General features: G+C 41.7%; 2 protein-coding genes across 5 annotated transcripts; both read left to right on the top strand.

Moving 5' to 3' along the window:
• The first annotated feature begins 40 nt into the window (after positions 1-40).
• Positions 41-16,178, top strand: si:ch211-230g15.5 (polyhomeotic-like protein 3). 4 transcript variants are annotated; one of them, XM_065948641.1, is made up of 12 exons: positions 41-181; positions 4,226-4,868; positions 5,488-5,640; positions 6,339-6,437; positions 6,567-6,774; positions 8,446-9,579; positions 10,555-10,898; positions 11,258-11,423; positions 12,092-12,203; positions 12,539-12,659; positions 13,699-14,020; positions 15,466-16,178. In XM_065948641.1, the coding sequence occupies exons 2-12, from the start codon at positions 4,245-4,247 to the stop codon at positions 15,618-15,620; spliced, it is 3,438 nt and encodes a 1,145-aa protein (XP_065804713.1). In that variant the 5' UTR covers positions 41-181; positions 4,226-4,244; the 3' UTR covers positions 15,621-16,178. The 4 variants fall into 4 exon arrangements, with proteins under 4 accessions (XP_065804713.1, XP_065804714.1, XP_020501565.2 ...); XM_065948642.1 differs by lacking the exon at positions 41-181 and adding an exon at positions 351-526 and having other exon boundaries at positions 8,461-9,579; XM_020645909.3 differs by lacking the exon at positions 41-181 and adding an exon at positions 351-526.
• Positions 16,179-16,478: 300 nt separating this feature from the next.
• On the top strand, positions 16,479-22,019 carry cldn11b (claudin 11b). Its single transcript, XM_020645908.3, has 3 exons — positions 16,479-17,143; positions 18,116-18,280; positions 18,801-22,019. Exons 1-3 carry the CDS (start codon positions 16,918-16,920, stop codon positions 19,058-19,060), a joined length of 651 nt encoding a protein of 216 aa, XP_020501564.1. The 5' UTR covers positions 16,479-16,917; the 3' UTR covers positions 19,061-22,019.
• The last annotated feature ends 48 nt before the right edge of the window (positions 22,020-22,067 follow it).

Below are 22,067 nucleotides of genomic sequence, written 5' to 3'. Positions count from 1 at the left end.
CCAGGCCCCTCGCAGCCGCTACACTGGGGCCCCGAGCCGGGCCGATTCCCCACGCAGACCCGGCAGGTGTGACTCTGGAGCTTCACCGGGGAACTGGCTGGCAAACGTAACCGCTCCGGATGCTGGATTTACGGACAGCTCCGCGGGAAAAGCCCCGAGCTGTGCTGAGACCATAATCAAAGTGCGACACACACACACACGCACACACACACAACACACACAAGCCCATGCACATCACAAGGGCCTGTCTGGCATTGTAACTTTGCGTTTTTGCCTCTCTGCGGGGGGATAAACGCACATAATCAGAGGTGAGGCTGCTGAGATTATTATCCGGGGGAGCGTGACGCGCACTCCTCAGCAGCTCCTGCGCTGTCAGACGAGGAAGTGAGGCTTCAAACACGCCCATTTCTGCCTGTCGAAGCCCAGAGCCGTTCATCAGATAACAGCAACAGACTTTATAAACATGCGTTCTCCCTCGGATGGACGTAACCGGGAATAAGCTACAGGACGACGCGGACATCAGGCGGTAGGTGACGGAAAGAGCTTTACGCAGCGCGGGGACATGACAGTTTGCCCAAATGTTTTTATCGTAAGACTTCTCCACTGTGAGGCCTGTCTCCATCTTTTTTTTTTTTTTTTTTTTTTTTTTTGATAGTCACATGCATGATCTCTGGCCTAACTGTCACCGACATGCACAATGACTCATTGCTGTCATAGTTTGGGGCTGCATGAATGTGGGGACGCTGGTTAGCACAGGTTACAGGCTGCGGGCCAGATGTCAGCATCAGCCCGCTGTGCGTGGAGTGGCACCTGCTTGCGTGGTGGTGTTGCGTGAAATTAGCTAAAATTCAGCCTGCAGAAACACATTATCAATACAAATTCAAACCAGCTGGATCCACCGTTAAGATCACCTCATGTGAATTAGTGACATATGAGTAGTCCTCTAAACGCATTGGGACCCTTGCACTCATTTTCTGTTGATCATGACTTGACAAATCTGTACACATAGATTCACAGCTGACACAGTTGGTGTATTTATCCTCGAGGTGATGCACAGAAATAGTTGGGAAGCATTTTTCTTGCTAATCACAGAGGTTTCTTTAAGCAGACGTTTCAAAGTTTCGTTGATCAGATGTGATGAATTGTGATTTTATCATCTTTTTCTCGAGAGATACACTTCATTAATCCTTTTCAGGAAATTACACAGTTATACCAGCCACACCACAATCAAGTCACATAACAACATTTAGGCACATATTGTAAAAACAAGACATCAAGCGTACTAAAATAAGGTTCTAAACAGTGTAAACGTGTACAAATTATGAATAAAAGATGTCTACGAAATGTGATGAACATATTCAAACACGAGATAGTTGATCAGACATAACTAGGCAGTTGGAAAAAGTCATCATGGGCTTTTGGAGCGTGTTAAATTGTCATTTGAAAAACAATCAATTTACTGCAAGAATAAGTGGCATTAATTCCACTTATGTGAGCCTTACTTTTAAAAAAAGAATATCGGACTGAGAATGAAAGTTATTGAAAAATTGCAGCATTAATTTACAAGATATGTGGGAAAATGTATTCTTGATGAACTGACTTTTCATTGGATGAAAAATAAATGTTCAAAAATGATGGAAAAACATGCCAACTGTTTTGCAACAATGTATGTGAAATAGAAGATTATAGTGATAATACCTAAAGATAAAAACTCTCACTCTCAGACAATAACTAATCATATTACTGTTTGTGGTTTGTGATAGTTAGAAAAACCCCACAAGAACTCTGAGATGAAATGAATGATTTGCCCTATGTGCAGAATAATGTTGTTTTTTTTTATAATAAGCTTTGCAATCAACATCATTGTGTATATTTATAATTCAACCTGTTGATCTGTCATGACAAAGCTTGGCATGTCATTGATTAATGATAATAATTGGTGGTTTCTGGCTTCAGGAGATATAAATAAAGTCTACTATCATCATAAACTCAGAGGTGAGCAGAACACTCACTCTTGTAAGTCCCTGTGGGATGATTTTCGCTTGTCTCTGCTGTGTCAGGTCACGCTAACGCTGCCATGGCTCTAATGCAAAACACAGCTGAAATTGATAGTGATGGTGTCGTGTGTCAGTCTGCAGAGAACCACGTACTGTCGGTGGTATGGTCTTTAAATGTAAAGGTTCCCCTGACTAATTTGAAAAATACTCTACAGCTAAATGATAAACATTTTGGTTTAACCATTTAGAAAAAGGGGATTAGGACCCGCTCTACTGCTCTACTGCCCATCTACCTGACAAAGAGCAGTTTAATGCTTTATATTTACCGAACATTGTGTGATTCAATAAATATGGCAGCATAAAGTGAGAACGTGTGCGGGAGCTTTTATCATCCTCTTAAATCTTTGTCCTTCTCTGCATGTATTTTTTTTCAAGGTTTTTCTATGCCATATATGAACCGAATTTTCAAAGGGGATCGCTTTGGCTTGAGACATCCACTGTTGAATAAAATCAAAAGAGATTTGTTGAGTTTTGCAGCACAAAAGCCATCTCGTTGTTTGGCTGACGTTGGTCATAAAAGCCTCTCTGAACTTTCTTCGCTCAGTGTTTTGCTCGTCCTGGAGTTGTGATAAAAACAAAACAAAACATACTACAGTACTTCAATTATGTCGCAGGCTTTTAGTCTTGGCTCTTGAAAATACTGTAATTAATGCCTTGAATATTCTAAGTCAGAATATTACACATAGAAAACAGGTTGAAATAAACTGATCAGTTTTCAAAATTACCCACATTGACTTTGTCGATTCCACACAGAAGATGATAAAACAAGACTGCACAGGTGTTTAACTGTACGGCTCTATGAGGCAGACCCGAGAGTGCTGAAGTAGTTGATTGATAACAGACGGGAGGTGGGGTCTGAAGAAATTTGGTGGCTTATTGTTGAGAGCGATGGATTTGCATACTGGCAGTTGTGGGTTCACAGCCAGGTCTACCTGTGTATACTTTCCAAACAGGAAACAGCAAACCAGATAAATTGTAAACATGAAGAGGACTGATGTGTCCGTTTCCTCCCTGAATGTGACGCTATAGTTGGAAACTTGATTGCTGCTAGGACAGGTTGATAGCACTGTGACGGTTAGCTTTGATAAATTAGATTTTTGTTGGTCAAAATTCAAGGTCACTGTGTCCTCATGTCAGGACTGTATATAAAGATGGACGGCTTGCCTCCATCTCCTCCCATTGTAAAAATATGATCCGAAATACCCCCGAGACAGGCACTGACATATTGTGCAGGATACGATACGGCTGTTGGAGATGCAGTGTAGGCATCCCCTCCCTCCCGCTACCCAAAACAAACTTTAAACTTACAGACAAAAGGTCAAAGGTCGCTCAGGTGGGTGCAGTGTACAGCAGAACAGATTCTTGTGTAGGTTCGAAGCAGATAAGGTTCAATGACTCTTGTGTTAGTGTTTGAAACGTTTCCTCTCACCGTTCCACCTCCACTCTGATGATCCAGTGCACTCAGCCACGCAGGGGGCATCATTTTTCAACAGAGCTGTCAATCGCGATGTTTCAGCATCAGATAACTAATCAAAGCTTAACTTGTTCGAAAAATAAATACATGGCCATAAATCTTACTTCAAAGACGGAAACTATTTTTGAGAAAAATAATTCGGCCTGTATTTAGATTTCTTTTTTAAAGATGTATTTTTTGGTGCTTTTTATGCCTTTATTTTAGAAAAAGGGGAGTGGACAAAGAGAGTTAAAAAAAAACGACATGCAGGAAAGGAGCCACAGATCAGATTCGAACCCGGGCATGCTGCACTGAAGGCCACAGCCTCCATGCATGGGGCGTGCGCACCAGGACACCGGAGACCCCCTGTATTTTGATTTCATAGTATGACCGTGTCCCATCTGTTACCATGGAGGAGTCTGCGCTCATGGCCTTTACTGCAGGCCAGTGAGTAGGGGGAGCTGCAGATGTTTTGGCTTCACTTTGAGAGGGCTTTTGTTGTCCATTTTTTACACAGTTGAGTTGAACGAGGAAAAGATTTGATTGGACTGGGAGGAAAAGATTGGATTATTATTTTCAGAATAGTTTTTTATTTTATTTTATATTTGATATATTTTAATTGAAGCCCCTCTCGACAGACACATATTGTCAATATTGTTGTTGCATCAAAAAACATATTAAAAATGTAATGTTTTGATTTCTCTGTTTCTTCCAGTTTGCTACAGTGTTGAACGATGGACCGGGAGCCACTTCGTCAGAACCAATCAGAACACTGCGAGGCCACAAATGGAACCAGCCTTTCGACATCCTCCACCACGGCTGACCCCTCCACCCCAACAACGCCCACCCCTCCCCGCCTAACCCCCAACCCAATGCTCCTGGACTGCCCCACTCCTATGCTGACGCCAACCACCTCCTCCCCCCCTCCCCCTCTCACCCCTGCTCCCTCCATCACCGCAACTCACATCCCAAAGGCAGCGTCGGCTCCGTCTCCACACATCCTCGTCCCCGCTCCACCTAAACTCACCTCCACGGCCATCCCCGCCCTCCGCACGTACTCTCGCCCGATCCTTCCCTCCCCGGCAGGTGTCTCCAAAACATCTTCGTCCTCCACCTCCTCCTCTTTTCTCCCTCCTACCTCCTCCTCCTCCTCCTCTTCCTCTGCTGTTGTAGCCAGCACCACCTCGCCACTCCTCTCCTCTCCTTCATCTTCGGCTTCTTCTGCAACGCACAGCAGCACTGTCATGGCAACCAAGACCTCCACCAGCCTGACAAACGGGAACACAAGGCCTGTTTCCACGTCGACCTCCACACCCATCAAGCCCTTTCACACACCAGCCAACCCACCTGGCCGACAGGTACACACACTCAGGCATGCACATATACATAGCGCCATTCTGCCTCGCCGCCTCCAACATTAGACATTACTAGCCCATTCCCCCCATTACCCTATTAAAATTAGGGCTCTGCCCTCACATGCAGCCTTTAAGGTCATAGTAACGGACCATTGTTCATCACTTTGTAACTGTTTTTAGCTGTGTTGCTGGCTGTTTTCTGGATATGTACTGTTTTCTCTGTTTGTTTGTTTGTTTTAGCTGATTTTTTTTCTTCTTTGCTACATGCTTTTATTTGCATCTCCTCTTCTATGCTGTGAGCTCGACGTCACTGTAAATGAGGGAAACCTCAGTGTCTTTCAAGTTAAAATAAAGGTCTTGAATTGAATTGAATTACACCTTTGTCACTACCTCCAATTGCAGATCAGAGGTGGAAGGACTTAGCCCCACCATTCTACGTTTCCATCACCATTATACTTTTTCAAAGTGTGTTTACCTACCATTAACGGTTTAAACCCGCTGAACACACACGTCTGTCTTGCTTTTTCAGTGAAATGTAACAAGAGGATGTTTTAGCTCTGAAGCTTTCCATGATTTGCTTCTTCCCTCACTTCTCCTCTCTCCCCCCCCCCTCCTCTCCCAGGTATCACAGACTCATCCTGTGGGCACACCTGGTCTTGTGCGAGCCAACCAGATCCCGTCCCCTGTCAGGCAGAGGGTATCCCAGCAGACCTTGCTCCTGGGGAAAGGTCTCAAAGGGTCTGGCCAAGACCAGGTGCTGCTCAGAGCTCAGATGGTAAACATAGAAACACACACAAACCACATTAGTATACATGCACATACATACATACATACATACATACATACAGTGAAGGAAGTACAGCGTCAGCAGGTGAGATTACCAGTATTTAAAGTACATAGTGGGGGGATGCGAAAGTCTGAGTAATGATGCATTCAAGGTAATTAGGAAATATGAACACACTCTGGGTAAGTTCTACACAATTTTTCTCATTTCTCATTTAGTAAATCATTTACTATACTTTTTATTGAATTGAATCAATTTGTTTCTAAAGATCCGCAGTTTCAGCAGGAACCAATGAGCTCTGAGCTGAGAGCCACAAACGTCAGACAGGGTTTACATTCACACTAACATATGGATGTATTTATTGGCGATTGGTTGTTTATAAGAGGAATGAATTAATGTGTTTTACTCTGCCTGGAGCTTTCTAAACAAATTTGAATCTAGGCTGAGGTACTGTAAAAAGGAATGACAGGGATAGAAGTTTGAAGAATAGAGGTAGAAGAGGGAGTGGATTAAGCCCTGATAATGGAGGACATGATAAATAAAGAGTAAATTATTCAGTCAACAGATTTGATTCTCTCACAAACATATCCATCGGGAAGCTCTCCCACCTCGTCAACTTCCTGCTCTCATTTTTTTATTTCCTCCTGTTTTTACTACTTTTTTTCCTGTCTCTCCTTTTCTACCTGCAGCTGATTCTTACATCTGCTATGCGACCTGCCCTGTCCTCCTCTTCTTCTTCCTCCTCCTCCTCCTCCTCTCCTACTTCCTCTAACCCTGCCTCCGCTCAGGTGAGCAGCCAAGCAGTACGACTTTTCTGATGTGAATGTTTGATTTTCATTTGCGGGGTTGAAGACATATTCTGTTTCTCTCAGATCTTAATGATCATCTCTCTCTGTCTCCCCCTCTCTCCTCGCCAGCTCCAGAGTCTCACCCTGAGGCCTCCTCCCCCCGGGGCCCTCACCATCCCTCCCTCACTTCGCCTGAAGCCGCCCTCCTCAGTGCCTCCCCCCCTCTCTCGCCCTCACGCCCCCCTCTTCCCCCCTCTCAGGCCGCGACCGCAGCCCAGCACCACGGCAACAGAGAGCCCGACCACGCCCAGCCGCCACCTCGCCGTCCCCCCGCCAAGTAGGTCCCTAAAGGCTGACTAACGTGTCATGATGGTTGCAAGAGTGTAATCATCATCTGGGCTTCATTCTGTGTTAATATTAAAATGTATTCAACACGATTAACCTGCAGGGTTATAAAGATAGAAGGAGGAGGGGGGGCAAAATTATAAATAAACTGTAACTGTAAATATAAAAAAATATGATTAATATAACTGCAGAAAGTATGTGAACAAGGCTGCCTATGAACCCATTAAACTCAGTGTAGGTAGGCTGGTAGTTTAACCTGAGAGGCAAAACCAGGGGCAAAAAAAATCTATTTAGCAACCAACTGTAGACGACTATAAAGTTGTCAAAACATTCGATACTTCGATACTTTTCAATACCCTGTGTTTTAAAACGATACAATCTCTGTTGTTTAACGATCGACAGAATCAAAAAGGACAGAAGCTTTAAAAAAAATAGGTCGGTTCATACTGACGTTTTTTAAGTCATTTCAAGAAGACGCAAAAGTTACATTAGGACTCTCACAGCTCTGTGTACAGGTTGCTTATTAAGAATGAAGTCGAAGTAGAAAAAGGCTTTGCAAACATATTTCATACGACAGGTGTGAAGGAGAAGAACGTGTCCATTAAAAAGTGTAAGCAAATAAGAGCACACTGTCTTAATTGTATAAATACTGGCAGCGACCAACTTATTTGTACATTGGAGACAGTGTGCTGGAGCTGCCCGCAATTTTTGGTGTTTAAAAAGAAAAATGTACTCAATGATGAGTGTCTAGGACTTCTATTTCTGATGCCCTGGTATCTAAAAGGTAACAATCTTGTTTAATTTTTACTTGGATCATATGGAAGTTCAAAATCTGCTATCGTGACAACCCTTGCTAAGTATTCTCAAATGTCAGGAAAATGAAAAGATGTTTTTAGAAAGATTTCAGCTCGTTCGTTTGTTAAATCAAAGCCAACTCGCCAGACTTATCAGGGATCTAAAATAAGATCACAATTTTTCACCGCTGAGCTTATAAGACTGCTTTATCTCACACTGATGGTTTTACCAAACAAACAAAGAGCAAAAGTGCTCACTTTAATGCCACCAGACTCCAATGAAAAAATCACTAATGTTACCTTGCAGGACACCAGAGTTGGACTTCTATCACTTTTGGTGTTGGAAGTAAAAAACATGAAGTGTTTTGTGTTATTGTTTGACTTGATTCATATATTTGTATCCAACTCAGTATTTATCAAACATAAATAACTATTGATTCAAGTGAGACGAGAGATTCCCACGTTCCCACCAGGTAGAATGACTGTTTTTGTCAATGGAGTCTGGTGGCTGTGAAGGGAGCAATGTTTCTAGTTTAAAAAACCATGAAGCTGTATCCCTGCAGGGATCCTTTCTGTAATGATATCAGACTTTTAGAATAACAATCTGAGCCTGTCAGTTGAAAATAACACATTTTGATGGGGATATTTGTGCAGGCTGAAGAAGTCTGTAAGAGCAGTACCAAAACTTTTTGCACATATAAGTCATTTTGACATGAGTGTGTAAAATCAGGTAACGATTGAAACTATTTTTTCCGCTTTTGCTTCCAGGATATTCTATCTGTTATAAAAAGCAACAGGAGTATGGATATATTCTGTGTCCTTCCTTCTTATATGTCTTCCTGTCGTCCTCTTGCTCTTTATTTACTCAGCTCTTTACTCTCCAGTCCGAGCCGTCCCGCTGAGACCCAGACTTCACTCTCCAAACGGCCACAGAGCGATGTCACCGCGGCTAAACTCAACCCTCCAGCCGATCGCTGCTGCCCCTTCTAGCCAGTCCTCCTCCATCCACAGGCCGCTGTCCGGGCTCAAGAGCTGTCCGTTAACTCAAACCATGCTCAGGCCCAGCCAATCACAGCACAGCTCTTTGTCAGTAACAAACCCGATGTCTGTTTCTTCCCAATTTGAGCGCTCGCCTTCTGCTGCGAGGCAGCTGCAAATCATCGCCCTCTCCTCGGGCCGCCAGACGCAATCCGGCACCTTCACCCACACTGTGCAGTCATCGCCTCCGATCGTAGAGTCCCCTGAGCAGTCCAGCCAATCAAAGAGGACTCTGAGTGATGAAGACTTGCTTCCTCTTCCTCTAAACCCAACGTTGCCAAAAAACGCCTCTCCTCTTTCCTCGCCTCCATCCCTCCTGAGTCCAGCATCCCCTCCGAGTCAGGCGGGTCCTCTAACACAAACTCTAACCCAGAAAAGAGAGGCCAAGGAGAGTGAGGAGCAGAGAGAGAGAGCACGAGTAGTGAGACAAGGAATCAGAGAGGAGGGGGGTGTCGGGAAAGACCTAAAGGTGCAGAAAGACGACCAAAGAGAGAAAGAGAAGGAGGAGAAAACGCGGCTTTCACCGGGGAAGGAAGCGAGCGGTCAGAAACAGATACAGGAGGTAGGAAGAGGCAAAGAGGAAGAGGACATGGAAGTGATGGAGGAGGGAGAGAGAGTCAGAGCGAGGATAGAAAGAGGTAAGGAGAAAAAGATGGAGGAAGAAGAGGAGGAAGAGACTGCTATGGACCAATCTGAGAACCTAAACAGTCAGGTTTCCCATCAGTTCCAGAACACAGAACCAATCCCAAAGCCTGACACTGTCAAAGACTCCAACGTGGATCCGAAACCCGTCAAGGGTCCCATATCTGCTCCAGTTCCAGCCCCAGTGACACTACCAGTACCAGCTCCAGTCCCAGAGGTCTCTGTCCACAGTCAGAGGCTCCCAGAGTCTCACCGGGACGTCCAGCCGGTCAGCCATGAGGACTTCTGTGAGAACATGTCAACACAGTCCGACAACCAGTCAGGTAACAGCAACTCATTGTGTAACTGCAACTCAACGCTGCAGGTCGGACAGAAGTTTTAAAAATGTGTCGCTGCATCTTCTCTGAAATCAAGGCTATCATGACTTTTCAGATTCCCACAATGAATTCCATTTTAGATATTACGAGGGATATTGCACTCAACAGAGCTCTTCATATCAGCAATTACAATTCTAAAGTTTGATGGACTGATGAAGAAGGACAGCGTAGGTCTCTGTTATGTACGGACTCTACAAGGACAAGAGTTGATGTTTAGTTATATGGGAGATTGGCATTTCTTTCATTGACTTGACTGTTCACAAAGTATCACAAAAGAGAAGCTGCTGTAAATATATGTCTTCTGCTTAAAGTTCTCCATCTACTGTGCCTACCTGTAGAATTGTTATCATTGTTTTTTTAATGTAACCTTTATTTTACCAGGAAAATGTTCTTGTTGAGATACCAGATTATTTTTTTTCGAGAGAGTCCTGGCCAAGACAGCAACATAAAAGTTTCACACGGTGAACAAAAAGACAGACAATAAACAGATGTTACATTAATCAACAAAGCAGGAGCGTTTAGCAGAGAAACATGTGCATATAGTGCTCAAATGATCCTTTATCCTGGTTTTAAAATGTTTCCAAGCCAACTACATGTTCAGGTTGAAGGTGACTCTGCAGCTCAGACTAAGATGATGAAGCATGTTCAGGTTATTGAAATGCATTTTATTTTTGTGGCCTTTGCTGGTCTATTAGCAGTTTATATAGTCATGCAGTCTCTCTCCTGCCATCATGAAGGTGTCACAGTATGAAGTTCTTCAAATGTCTGGAGTTTAGACATTTTAATTCAGCCTGAAGTCTCACAAATGCTGAAGCTTTAAATGTTTCTATTATTAAAGCTGAAGAGCTCAAACGATAAAGAACAGAAGTGTCTGTTTGTATCCGTCAACACTAACTCTCGTCACTGTCTCTCTCCTCCCAGCGCTCTCCAGCCTCTCCTCTCAGTCCCCGCCCTCCTCGCCCTTCGTCACCCCATCAGCAGAGCACCCTCCTCCCCTCCTACCAGCGCTGACCGCCCACCCGACCGACCTCAGCCTACCACAGCGCGAGGCTGAGAAGGTCGACAAAACGGTCGGAGAACCACAGCACCTCACTGAAGCCGAGACAGAGACAGAGCCTCTCGGCCAATCAGAAGAAGACGAGTCTGACAGCTTCAGCCAATCCCTGAACAGACCCTGGGAGCCGAGGTCGTGGCCTGAGGGACGACAGGTTCTGACCCACCTGGTGGAGGGATTTGTCATCCAGGAAGGGCTGCAACCGTTTCCTGTAAGGACACACACATGCACACACAGACTGAGGACAGTTTCTAATCTGTTTTTTACAATCTGTTAAAGAAATCACATTATTGATTCATGAATTTATAATGTAAGCAATGGTTGGTCATTTACCACTGACTTGAACTGTTGGGTTGGGTTAGGGTTATTTAGTGTAACACAGATATTATTTTGTTCAGAGTACTACAAAATGCTGAGAATCCAGACCCTTGTGTAAAGATTCTCCATCTGTAAATATAGATTATTTTCACAATAAACCATATCTGTGTTCTGTGAGGCCTATTTTAAAACATACACACAGACTCATAAAAAGCATTTCTTTGTATATCTAAGTACCTCTTGATCTTGCAGGTGAACCGTTCGTCCCTCCTCGTTCCAGAGCAGGTGACCAAACCACAGGAAGTAAACGGGACCAATGGGAAAGCAGCGTCGCCTGTGCCGGACACGGCGAAAAAAGCTGAAAACTCCACGGAGTCGGAGGAGGAGGACGCCGGAGACGTAGACAACCACGGCAACAGTAAGCAAGCTTTAAATTCTCCAGGATGAATCCTCTATGATATATTTTTTATCGTACAGCACGTTTTGGTTTCATCATGTAAGATTAAATCATTTTTTCCGGTTTTTCATTCTTGTGTTTCTGCATAGAAATAGACAATCCACAGCAGCTTGGCCTGAGTCGAAATGAGTTAAACAAACATTTTATTTTCATTTTTGTCTCAAGTTTTCAGACAAGAAATAGCATCAGTTTATAACTGATAAAACTTTAGCTTTATCCTAATGGAAAAAAATATTTTTTAACTACATAAAAATAACTTGACACAACTATTTTAAGATTTTTTTTTTCTTTGTGTTTTGAAGTTTTAATTAGAAATCAGACTTAAAAGATAAATCACTGGAATTTTCTCTTGCTTGCCTCTCAGGACTCCTGTACAGAGTGCAACTTACTACTTTCACTTAAATTGTTTTGAAGAGTTAAACTTATTTAAAGTATATTTAGCTAATAATGTTTATGTACGTTCATTTGAGTTGTAGTTTAAATGCAGGGCTTCTTTTTTAAATAGATCAAAAAAGTCATTAATGTGTTCATTCCTTTTGCAGCTCTGCTTTTTGTCATGTATTAACGAATGGCGACTTCAAAATAAAACCCAGTTCACCGTGATAATGTTTTTTATCTGACACCTACAGGGTTGACCCACAGGGACCGGACGGTGCTGCACTGTCAGTTCTGTGGGAAAAGAGGCCACGCCCACAACTTCATGAGGTCCAAACGCTTCTGCTCCACGTCCTGTGCACGCGGGTGAGACCTTGGTTCATTGACTCGAGTGCAAAAAGCAGCCCTTTGTTCTGTGTGACCTGAAGACATTGTTTCTGAGATGCAGTTTTGTTTTTCTGGTGTTTCTGAAACCCAGTGCTGACAGGATGTGGTGTGTGGCCTATGAACAGAAACACACACAGGTGTTAGCAGCAGATATGAGCGTGGATCAAAGCATCAGAACAAGGAAATAACGCCTCATCTGTCATCTGCTCCCCCCCCCCCCCCCTCTCTCTCTCTCTCTCTCTCTCTCTCTCTCTCTCTCTCTCTCTCTCTCTCTCTCTCTGCCCTTTTTCTCTCTCCTCATCTCTCTGTGGCAGGTTCAATGTTCGTCTGACAAAGCGTCTGCGAGCTCTGAGTGCAGGGAGTCGGTCAGAGAGGCCACGCCCTGTTCTGAACAGGGCGGAGTCTGTTCCTGGGAAACCACTGTTGCTGCGGCTGGTAGGGACCCTGAACTAACCATCCCCACACACTGAACAAACCTCACTACACTTTCCCAGGAGCTTACTTTCCTGTTGCTCTGAGAACACTACTGCTACTTTTAGAAGAAAGCGTTTGGTAAAAGAGAATATGAAAAAGCTGTTAAACCTGAAACTAAAAAGTAGCTACTAATCTAATTTTTTCTGAGTACTAACTATAAAGTCAGAAGCCAGTAGGGGAAGCTCCCCAAAACACTGTTGCTTTATATCGTGTATTATTTAAACATAATCAACTTCCCACTGTATTTTATTAGTCATGGAAGTAATGATAGGTAACTGCCAACACATGATGTAACAGTTCGAGTTTCCATGTGTTAAGAGGACCTGTGGAAATTAAAACTCACCCTGAAGAAAACATGAATTTCTCAGGTGTATTTGGATTATAGGTTGATGGTGAAATACAGCCTCCTGTGGCCATTAGGAGTATTACACCAACAAACACTTTTTTTTTTTTTTTTTTTTTTTTTCACTTGTCAATGCTTTTTTCTTCATGAGCTGTCACAGACACACACACAAAAACAAAACAAAAAATGATCAAGGCTAACTTGTTTTATAATTCATTGACCCCTTTTTTTTATTACTTTCTCAACGTAGAAAAAAATAATACATAATAATACATAATACAACTATTTCACTTTTTCTTCCGTCATAGATCAGACCTAGATAATGGATCACCAGAATTGTTTTTCTTACTTGCCTCCCGGTATTCCAGACAGGAGACATTTTTCAGCAAATAAACTAATTTTATTTTGAGTGATATTTAAGGCATATTTATCTGTTAACACTTTTGTACATTTAATGTAATTGTGTTTTAATTGTAGGACTTTAACTTGAAATAAAAGAGTTTTACATAGTTGCATTAATAACACATATATTGAAACATTTAAGAAGTACAAGTTTTAAACCCCTTCATCCTCACATATAAAACAAATTGACGAACTCACCTGTTTGATCAGGGCCGACATATTCATTACTTCTTTTTTCTCGTGTGTCCCTTTTAGCCTCGTGATCTGTGGAGCGCCGGTCGGCGGGAGAAGGAGGGAAAGGAGAAGGCAGCGGCTGCAGAGGACGAAGAGGAGGAGGACGATGAGGAGGAAGACATGGAGGCAGGAGCGGAGGAGGAAGAAGAAGAAGACGACGGTGGAGAGGAGGATCCAGCTGTTGCCATGACAGCCAGGATGGAGCGCCGGGCGGTCCGGAGAGGGAGGAGGGCGTCTGCACCAGCCCTGACCTCCTCCTCCTCCACACCCACGACCACGTTTAAACCCGCCATCTCCCAGTGGAGCGTGGAGGAGGTGACGGCCTTCATACACACCCTGCCAGGTAGACACACACACACAAAAACACACACAGCACACACAAGAAGATATCAGACAACATCTCACATGTGGAGATTCCTGAAAACTGGCAGTCTCTGTCAAAGTTGTCAGTTTGATTTATAAATACATTGAAGCGACTTAATTGTCAGCAGATGATGGGGGGCTCCTTACCCAATACAGTGTTTCGCAAATCATTAAAATTAACTGCTGAGTGTCCTCATGTGCATACTTTTAACCACAAACTGTCAGTGTGAGTAACGTCACTGTGAACATGCTGAAGAAAACAGAAACACCGTGAAAGTTCGAGTGACATTCCCAAACTCAGTCTGAAAGGTTCACTTCAGAAAGATATGGTTTTATGGTGAGAGATTTTCAGATATAATCCGGGTTAAAGGAGCACTGTTAGAACCAGATTGCAGAGCATTCATTTAGTTGTCTTCATTGGTCAACCCAGGAGGGAAATCACATCATGCATGTTAAGAGGAATCTGACGGCCAATTTGTGGGCGCTGCCATCTAGCGGGATTAAACAATAAACAGCTGCTGATGAAGGAACCTTAATGAGACGTTATTGAGATTTTACTTATTGAACATTGTTTATAACAAAAACCTGATTACATAATAAAGAAGAAAAACTCAACCATCAGCCACATATTTATGATGAAGGGCTTTGTTTTACAAGCTAGTTATCTTAGGCTGGCGATTATCTTTACAGCTCCTGATCGAGTCAGCGCCTCCCAGATCTGGAATCCCCCATGTTTTGTTTTTTTTCAGATTGGTCAAGATTTGAAAGTCGTCTCGTGCGTAGCCATCCTTAATCAGTTAACAGCTGCATTTAATATCAAATACTAGTTGCACTGAGAAATACATTTCTTAAGATATTCATTATAGCTGGTCTTCAAAGATTAAACGCAGCTCTTACCGGATTATGACTCGAGTACATGAATAGAAGATCATCAACTTCTAAACACCATCTACAAGAGCAGGAGCCGGTTAAAATGGAATGGATTTTCTCAAAGCTCCAGAATCTTTTTTAAAATTCATTAAGAGAAAATATTTTTTTTTAAATAGCTCACTCATATTTAAATCATTTATATTTTTGTGTCATTAAACGCTACCACAATACTACTACAGATATGGTCTTAATTTTATCAACAGGTTCCACTTTCACTTAAAATATATTTTGGAAAACATTTTTCACCCCATAACAATATTTGACGGAATCTCAAACTTTTGAAGTGAAAAAAGGGATTGATAGGGATATAGTGTTTACTTCTGACTGACAAAATGAGCTGCACCTTTTGCTTCACAGTCAAAAACCACTACCTCTGACAGTGACTTTACTGAGCTGCACTCAAGCACCCACCATCAGTACTAAAACAACAATAAAATGTTCATATAAGATGCCCGATGTGTTGGCACTTACAGTTTGTGTCTTGCTGTCTTTCAGGCTGCAGTGATGTGGCTGAGGCTTTCCGTCTGCAGGAGATTGACGGTCAGGCTCTGCTGCTGCTGACCGAGGACCATCTGATGACCAGCATGAACATCAAACTGGGACCAGCTCTCAAGATCTGCGCTCACATCAACTCACTGAAAAACCAGTGAGCACACAGACAGAAGGATGCAGAGAAGAAACACAGAAATTTGAAGGCAAACTGACAACAAAAACATGGAAAAAAAAGAAGGAAGGAAAATCAAAAGCTGACACCAAGGATGACAGAACAAAGTCACAAAAAGGGTTAAAGGTAATTTATGAGATTAAAAATCGAGGAGTGGCCTTAGAGGAGGTTAAAGAAGCATGAAGACACCAGAGTCCAGAGGAAGATTCATCATTTTTTGTCCCTCCGACTGTAGCAGGAGAGCGGGGGTGTTTTTGTAACTTTGTGTACATTTTACATGCAGCTGGAGAGTGTACATTTGAAGCTATTTCATGAAGGATTTTGAACATTTAATATATAAATTTGTCTATTTAGTTTTTTTAGAACGTGACGTCAATGACAAAAATATCCAGTAGCTAACATAACCAGTGTGTGTAAAAAAAAACAATAATAATAATGATGATGATAGGTAGACTTTGTAAGTGATTAATGAAAGTTTAATGTTTTATATCACTATATTCTGGACAAAACATGTCTGTGGATTAAAAAAGTCACTATCAGGGTAGAGACTGGTGTCTTTAATCGTCACATTTTTATGGTATCCTGCTTGAAATTATTTAATAAATGAATAATTAATCAAAATGTATTGTTTATCTTACTGTTTGAATTCAATTGAGGCTGTTTGATATGAGGAAGGCGACCAGCAGGGGGCGTCGGTGAGCCAGGTGAGTGAGTTTAAACTTAAGAAAACTGGATTTGGATTCATCACCTCCAGACCCGATCTAAAAACCTCTCATTTGCGCATGCGTACAGGTCAGTGAGTATCTGCTGAGTCTCTGATGGAGTTGGTATGCCTGTATCTCTGTGTCTGGTTTAGGTTAGGATCTCACACGCGCTCTGATTGGCTCAGACGTTAACTGTTAGGTTTGTTTTTTACCACACCCGATGATAAATCTTATTCTAGGCGTTTTATCTGCTGATCAGTCTGGGGCGCACTGACGGGACGCAGTTGGATTATTTTTCAATTTTATACTTTTCTGAGCTCAAACTCAATCAAAAACAAAACTTTATTAGTTTAATCCGAGATCTTTCGTGGAATTTTGTTTTTATTTATATTTTATAAACTAACGAGGAAAAAAACAAAAACTCCGATTTTACATTTTTTAATCCTCTGTTGAAACAAACTAAATATTGTTATCCATACATCTCCAAAAGATAAGGAAGAAACATCTAAACACTGCGACCTGTTTTAAAAAAAACTTTTGATTATTCTTTTTCGCTGCGTAAAAACGCACAGCGGATCCATGGCGCACATGTGCAGACAGATCGTGGGCAGCGCAGCGAGCTGCGCGGGCTGGGTGGGGATCATCGTCGCCACGGCCACCAACGACTGGGTCCGGACCTGTGACTACACGGTGGCCACGTGTGTCCGTATGGAAGAGCTGGGCTCGCGGGGTCTGTGGGCGCAGTGCGTAATCTCTCCTGCGCTTTATCACTGCGTGGACATCAACCAGATCCTCACCCTGCCCGGTGAGACAGAGGAGGAGAGGGGGGTGACTCATGACTTATCCTGACTATAATTTCATATATTTAAATAACTGTTTGTGTGTACAGTCATTAGGGGGATTTTTCTTTACGACCCATAATGCATTGTTCTGTTTCATGAGGGGGAAACTTAAGAGATGTGTAGTATTGATTTTTGGTGACTTTTTTTTAACGTCTACACTTAAAAATCTGATTTTCTTACCTGTAAATGGAAATTTTGTCTTCCCTCTATCAAGGAGAACCCATAACCTGCTGAATGTTCATTCTAGATATAAGAACTCCTCTCAAAAAAATTGTTTAAGTACAACAAATTTTAAATAGTACAGTTACATCTAAACATATTTTAAGAGCTTTTAGTCTCTGACAAAAGAGCTTCTTTATTTTTATTGGCTCCCTCCTCTGCACACAGATGTGGAATGCAGAACATATACTGATGCTCTGTGCTGAAGTAGGTATTTGTACTTGAATTGAATATTTAAACTTTATCCAATCCTGTACTTTTACTCAAAACTTTGATTCGCAGTTAGTCATTTATCTCAAACTTTTAAATACTCGTTTCTGTCTAGATGTGGGTTTTTGATTGTTTGTTATTATCAGGGTAAAGATGAATCTACATATTCATGCAGCAGTGTTAAGTGAGATTTAGTACCCATGACTTTGACTGCGCATGTGTGTAGATTCCTGACTGTTCTCAACTGCTTGGTCGAGACCCCAAAGTGGGTCTGGAGCCTTTTCCAATGGGTCGCAAATGTGTGCCTGGAAGAAATTAGTCAAAAAGTCTGTGAAGACATTTTTCAAACAGGTTTGATTTTCATAAAATAAATCTGATGTCAGGAAATTGAATCAACATTTCTCATGAAGGATCTGTTGGTGGGTCCTGGGGCTAGACCAGTTGAGAACCTCTGAAATGTGTAAAAAAACGAGTAAACACATGCTTCTGTTGTATCTCTCTCTCAGCTTACATCCAGACATCTCGCGCTCTGATGATCTGTGCATGTCTGCTCGGCCTACCTGCAATGCTGCAGGTGCTCATGTCGATGCCCTGCGTCAGGCTGCAGAATGACACCGCCGCCATCAAGCAGCGCCGGGCTCGGATAGGAGGCGTCCTGTTCCTCCTTATGGGTAAGGAAAGACACACTGCACAAAAACTTTTGCAACATTTCAAAAACATTGCCAACATGTTTGTGCAATTCAAACAGTGTGCAGGATGACGTCCAATTCCTTTTGTTGGAGTCCTACAGTGGATTTACATTTTTTTTTGATGAGGGATTTTTTGGAAATTAGGAGACAATGCTTTTATATATATTTTTTTTAATGATTCTGGTTTTAGAGCAGAGTGGCATGAGGATGTACATTTGTCTGGTTGTTCTCAGCTTTTTTTTGGAGGGTGGAGAAGTAAGGAGGGTCATGGTCTGTCAGACTAAACCTCACCCTGACTGGGTTCATCCATCAGACTGGCCTGTTTCCTGTTGGCAGAGACCGGTACTTCCTGTCAACAGCCTCAGGGATGGGCAGCCAGATGGTTCCAGACTCCAACAGAAACTCATGCAACTTTCGATCCATATATAACTTCATTTCTTGCCTTCTTTTTCTCTTTCATCTTTAAAACCCTCTTCTGTGTCTCCTGTATTGTCTGTTGCAGCTGTGTTTGGCATCATATCCACCGTCTGGTTCCCGATCGGCGCTCACCAGGACGAAGGCCTCATGTCGTTTGGTTTCTCGTTGTACGCCGGCTGGGTTGGTTCTGCCCTCTGCCTCATGGGCGGCTCCATGATCTTGTGCTGCCATGGCGTCGACCCCGGGACCCCAAGCAGAGACAACAGCTTCTACTTCTCCAGACAGCGGGGCACGGCCACGCCGCTGGACCCACCCGCCAACCATGCCAAGAGTGCAAGAGTGTGAAGATTGATTATAGACTGTGTAGACTGTCATAATCAAGTCTGGTATTTCTTTTTCTACATTTAGCGTATTGAGACATATTTGGGAGTGATTCATAATTTCCGTGCATAGAGCCATGATAACAGTTTTTTTTACCAGCCATTTGTTAGGACAAATATTTTGTGACATTTATCCCTAAATTCCTTTACGATAAGCTTAAGAGCCACACTTGTATGATCCTTTTCCTCTAGTCAAATTTTGCAACTCAAGCAAGCTTTTGGTTTACATCAAAAGAATATTCAGGGAACCAAAAGGTTCCTTAAGCCCCATTCTGTCTGTTGCTATGTCTCATTCAGTGGGCTGCATCCTTCAAAGGACTAAGTAAGACAGTCTGGACTACAGAAAATTACTTGTTTGTATCACCAGCTGTGACGGTATTACACTTTATTTTTCTAAGCGTCACCCTATTCACCTAGCAACCTCCACATCTGCCCCGGAACTAAGAGAAGCTTCACCTTTATTCATCCTACAACGGAGACATTTAGTGTTATCGCAGCAAAGAGCAAGGACAGACAAAAAAAAAGAGCACACAGTGCACAACCAAGTATATGAAGAATTAGTAAACATATCTAATGTCTCGTAACTAAACTATCAATATTAAAGATAATCTGTAGTTTTAAGGCCCCCGTTTTTTTTTAACAATGGTATTAGTATCTATTTGATTGAGTTGAAACCAGCTACATACATTAAAAAGTGTGTTACTCGACCACTTCAGAGTCTGCCAGCTCGTTTGAATTGATGCGATGAATCTCCGTATATGTTAGTCCAGGAAGGATGCAGCAGATGAATCCGAGACAGACTTCAACTAACCTCTATGATGCGAACGGTCTTCAAAAGCTCACTCCAAAGGATGCATCCCCTGGATTTGGACATGCATAGTATTTCAAACGTTTCTTAAGACTGAAAGAAAAAACACAAATTAGTCTACAGACATTTAAAAGGGACAGCTGTTTTTACCTATAGTTTTTTTTTTCTACACAACAAAAGCATCATTATTGGCACTATATTCATTTCAATAAAATGCTCAGAAATATTCTTTAGGGCTTGGACTTCATTTTCCTCCATCTGTTGTACAATTTCATCTGTAACTGCATCAGTTTGTCAACAACAAGAAATACGTTACTTTGTGGCTTAAAATGTCTAAAATGGCAGCTGAAAAAAAAAAGACAACCAATCAGAATCATTCAATGATGGAAGCAACACCCCCAAATGTTCCTGCACTTTTTGGAAACCCTGGTTCTTTGTTCTTTGAATTGAAATCGCACAGAGTTCCTCTAAAGGTTCCCCGTCCCTGGGGAAAGTTCCTGCAGTGGAAATGCGGCTTTTGTTTGAAAATCAAATAACAGAAATAGCTTTCATCGAAGGCGCAGTCCAATTTGTTCGGAGATGTGTGCAGTTTTACAGATTTCATGCTACTGTTGCTGTCCACCATTGTAGCAACTGAATGCCTCAACTTTTTTATTTAATGGTCTTCTTGTATATTCTTCACAAGCTTAAATACCAAACTACGACTGTTGTACTTTAGATCATGTGTTTGAAAGTCTTTATCCTCCTTAACATGTACCGATCTGCATAATGAAGTGGTGTAAAGTAATCCCCCCGCCGCCCCCTTATTTCTTTTTGAATAGTTTTCTTTTCCATTGTTGGTAACATTATGTGACGTTGAGCTTCTTTAAATAAGATTACAACAAAAAGTATATTTTAAAAGCATAAAAAAACAACTCAAATGTATATCTCCTCTGTGAGCATCTTGGTGATCATATTATGCCCCTAAAATTAATGCATAAATAGCTTCTTTTTCATATTTTGGTCCCTTGCACGTTTAAGTGACCCTTTATAAAACTGACTTGAAGTAAATCATGTCCGGTCATGAGAATTATATTGCATCAGCACTATGTTGAAATAATTGCCTAAAGGATTTTGTAGACCTATTTACACAACACATTCATTTAATTTGTTTATCTTTTTTTGCGTCTTACACATTCTTGATTTGAAAACAGCAGCTTTAGTCATTTTAATTTTGATGACTTCTGTTCTATTGGTGATTATCTGACTTTAAATTGCATGAACACATTTCTGAAGTTTAAACTGAAGCACATAGATTGAGTAATTTTGGTTTGATATAACCTGCTCTTGTTAAACTGCATTTCTTTTTGCATCTTGCTCCATATTTACTCTAATATATATATCTGTATGGTCAGATTTTTAGATGACGCTGCCAGTAAGACCATTTTTAAATAAATAAATAAATAAATAAATAAATTCACTCCAAATGAGAAATTTATTCCGACAACAAAAAATAAATATAACACTTATCCTCATGAACACACATCAACACAACCCTTTTGTTTTTGCTGCAGCCCCTGAGTCGAGCAAATCCTCCTTTACTGTAAAAACCATTCACTCAAACAAGAAACACAAACTTTAAATGAACTGTCAGGGCTTCAAAACGCTGTCATGAGTAATATAAAGAGATGCAATGAACAGTAACAGTCTGTTTGCAATATGCTAAAGTACGAAAACATATCAAAGCTACATTATGAAACATATCTGACACTTTTTTTTACTTTAACTGTTTCACAATGTTAGCCATGTGTTTCTTCTTGTCACCTGTATTTACCTGAAGCACCAATACTCATAAAATGCATCAGTGTGAAATGACTCGATGGTGATTTCACGACTCTTTTAGATGATGGTATAAGAGTCAGTGGTGAGGCATGTCACCTGCAAGTGTTTGATACTTTGATACTATTTCAATACCAATGTGTTTTATTATGATGCAATCTTTGTTTTTTTAAGTATGGACAGTATTGGAAAAGTACCAAAGCTTTAAAAAAAAAAAACTACATCTGTTTTATAACATGTGCTTTGCACACCTGCACATATGGAAAAGTTGTCAATAAATTCTACAATTTAGACAGTGTGAAGGAGTTTGTCTGTAATCTTTGCTCATTATTTTTGTTGTTGTTCT

The sequence above is a fragment of the Labrus bergylta genome, chromosome 20 (assembly GCF_963930695.1).
Source record: "Labrus bergylta chromosome 20, fLabBer1.1, whole genome shotgun sequence".
NCBI lineage: Eukaryota > Metazoa > Chordata > Actinopteri > Labriformes > Labridae > Labrus > Labrus bergylta.
Note: the sequence above shows the minus strand (reverse complement) of the source record. Positions and strands in the feature narration are given on the sequence as shown.

Coding starts and splice junctions, on each gene's coding strand:
- si:ch211-230g15.5 (XM_065948641.1), top strand. CDS start 4,245: ATGGACCGGGAGCCACTTCGTCAGAACCAATCAGAACACTGCGAGGCC. Junction 9,580..10,554: donor ACAGTCCGACAACCAGTCAG/GTAACAGCAACT, acceptor CTCTCCTCCCAG/CGCTCTCCAGCCTCTCCTCT. Junction 11,424..12,091: donor CGTAGACAACCACGGCAACA/GTAAGCAAGCTT, acceptor TGACACCTACAG/GGTTGACCCACAGGGACCGG.
- cldn11b (XM_020645908.3), top strand. CDS start 16,918: ATGGCGCACATGTGCAGACAGATCGTGGGCAGCGCAGCGAGCTGCGCG. Junction 17,144..18,115: donor CCAGATCCTCACCCTGCCCG/GTGAGACAGAGG, acceptor TCTCTCTCTCAG/CTTACATCCAGACATCTCGC. Junction 18,281..18,800: donor CGTCCTGTTCCTCCTTATGG/GTAAGGAAAGAC, acceptor TGTCTGTTGCAG/CTGTGTTTGGCATCATATCC.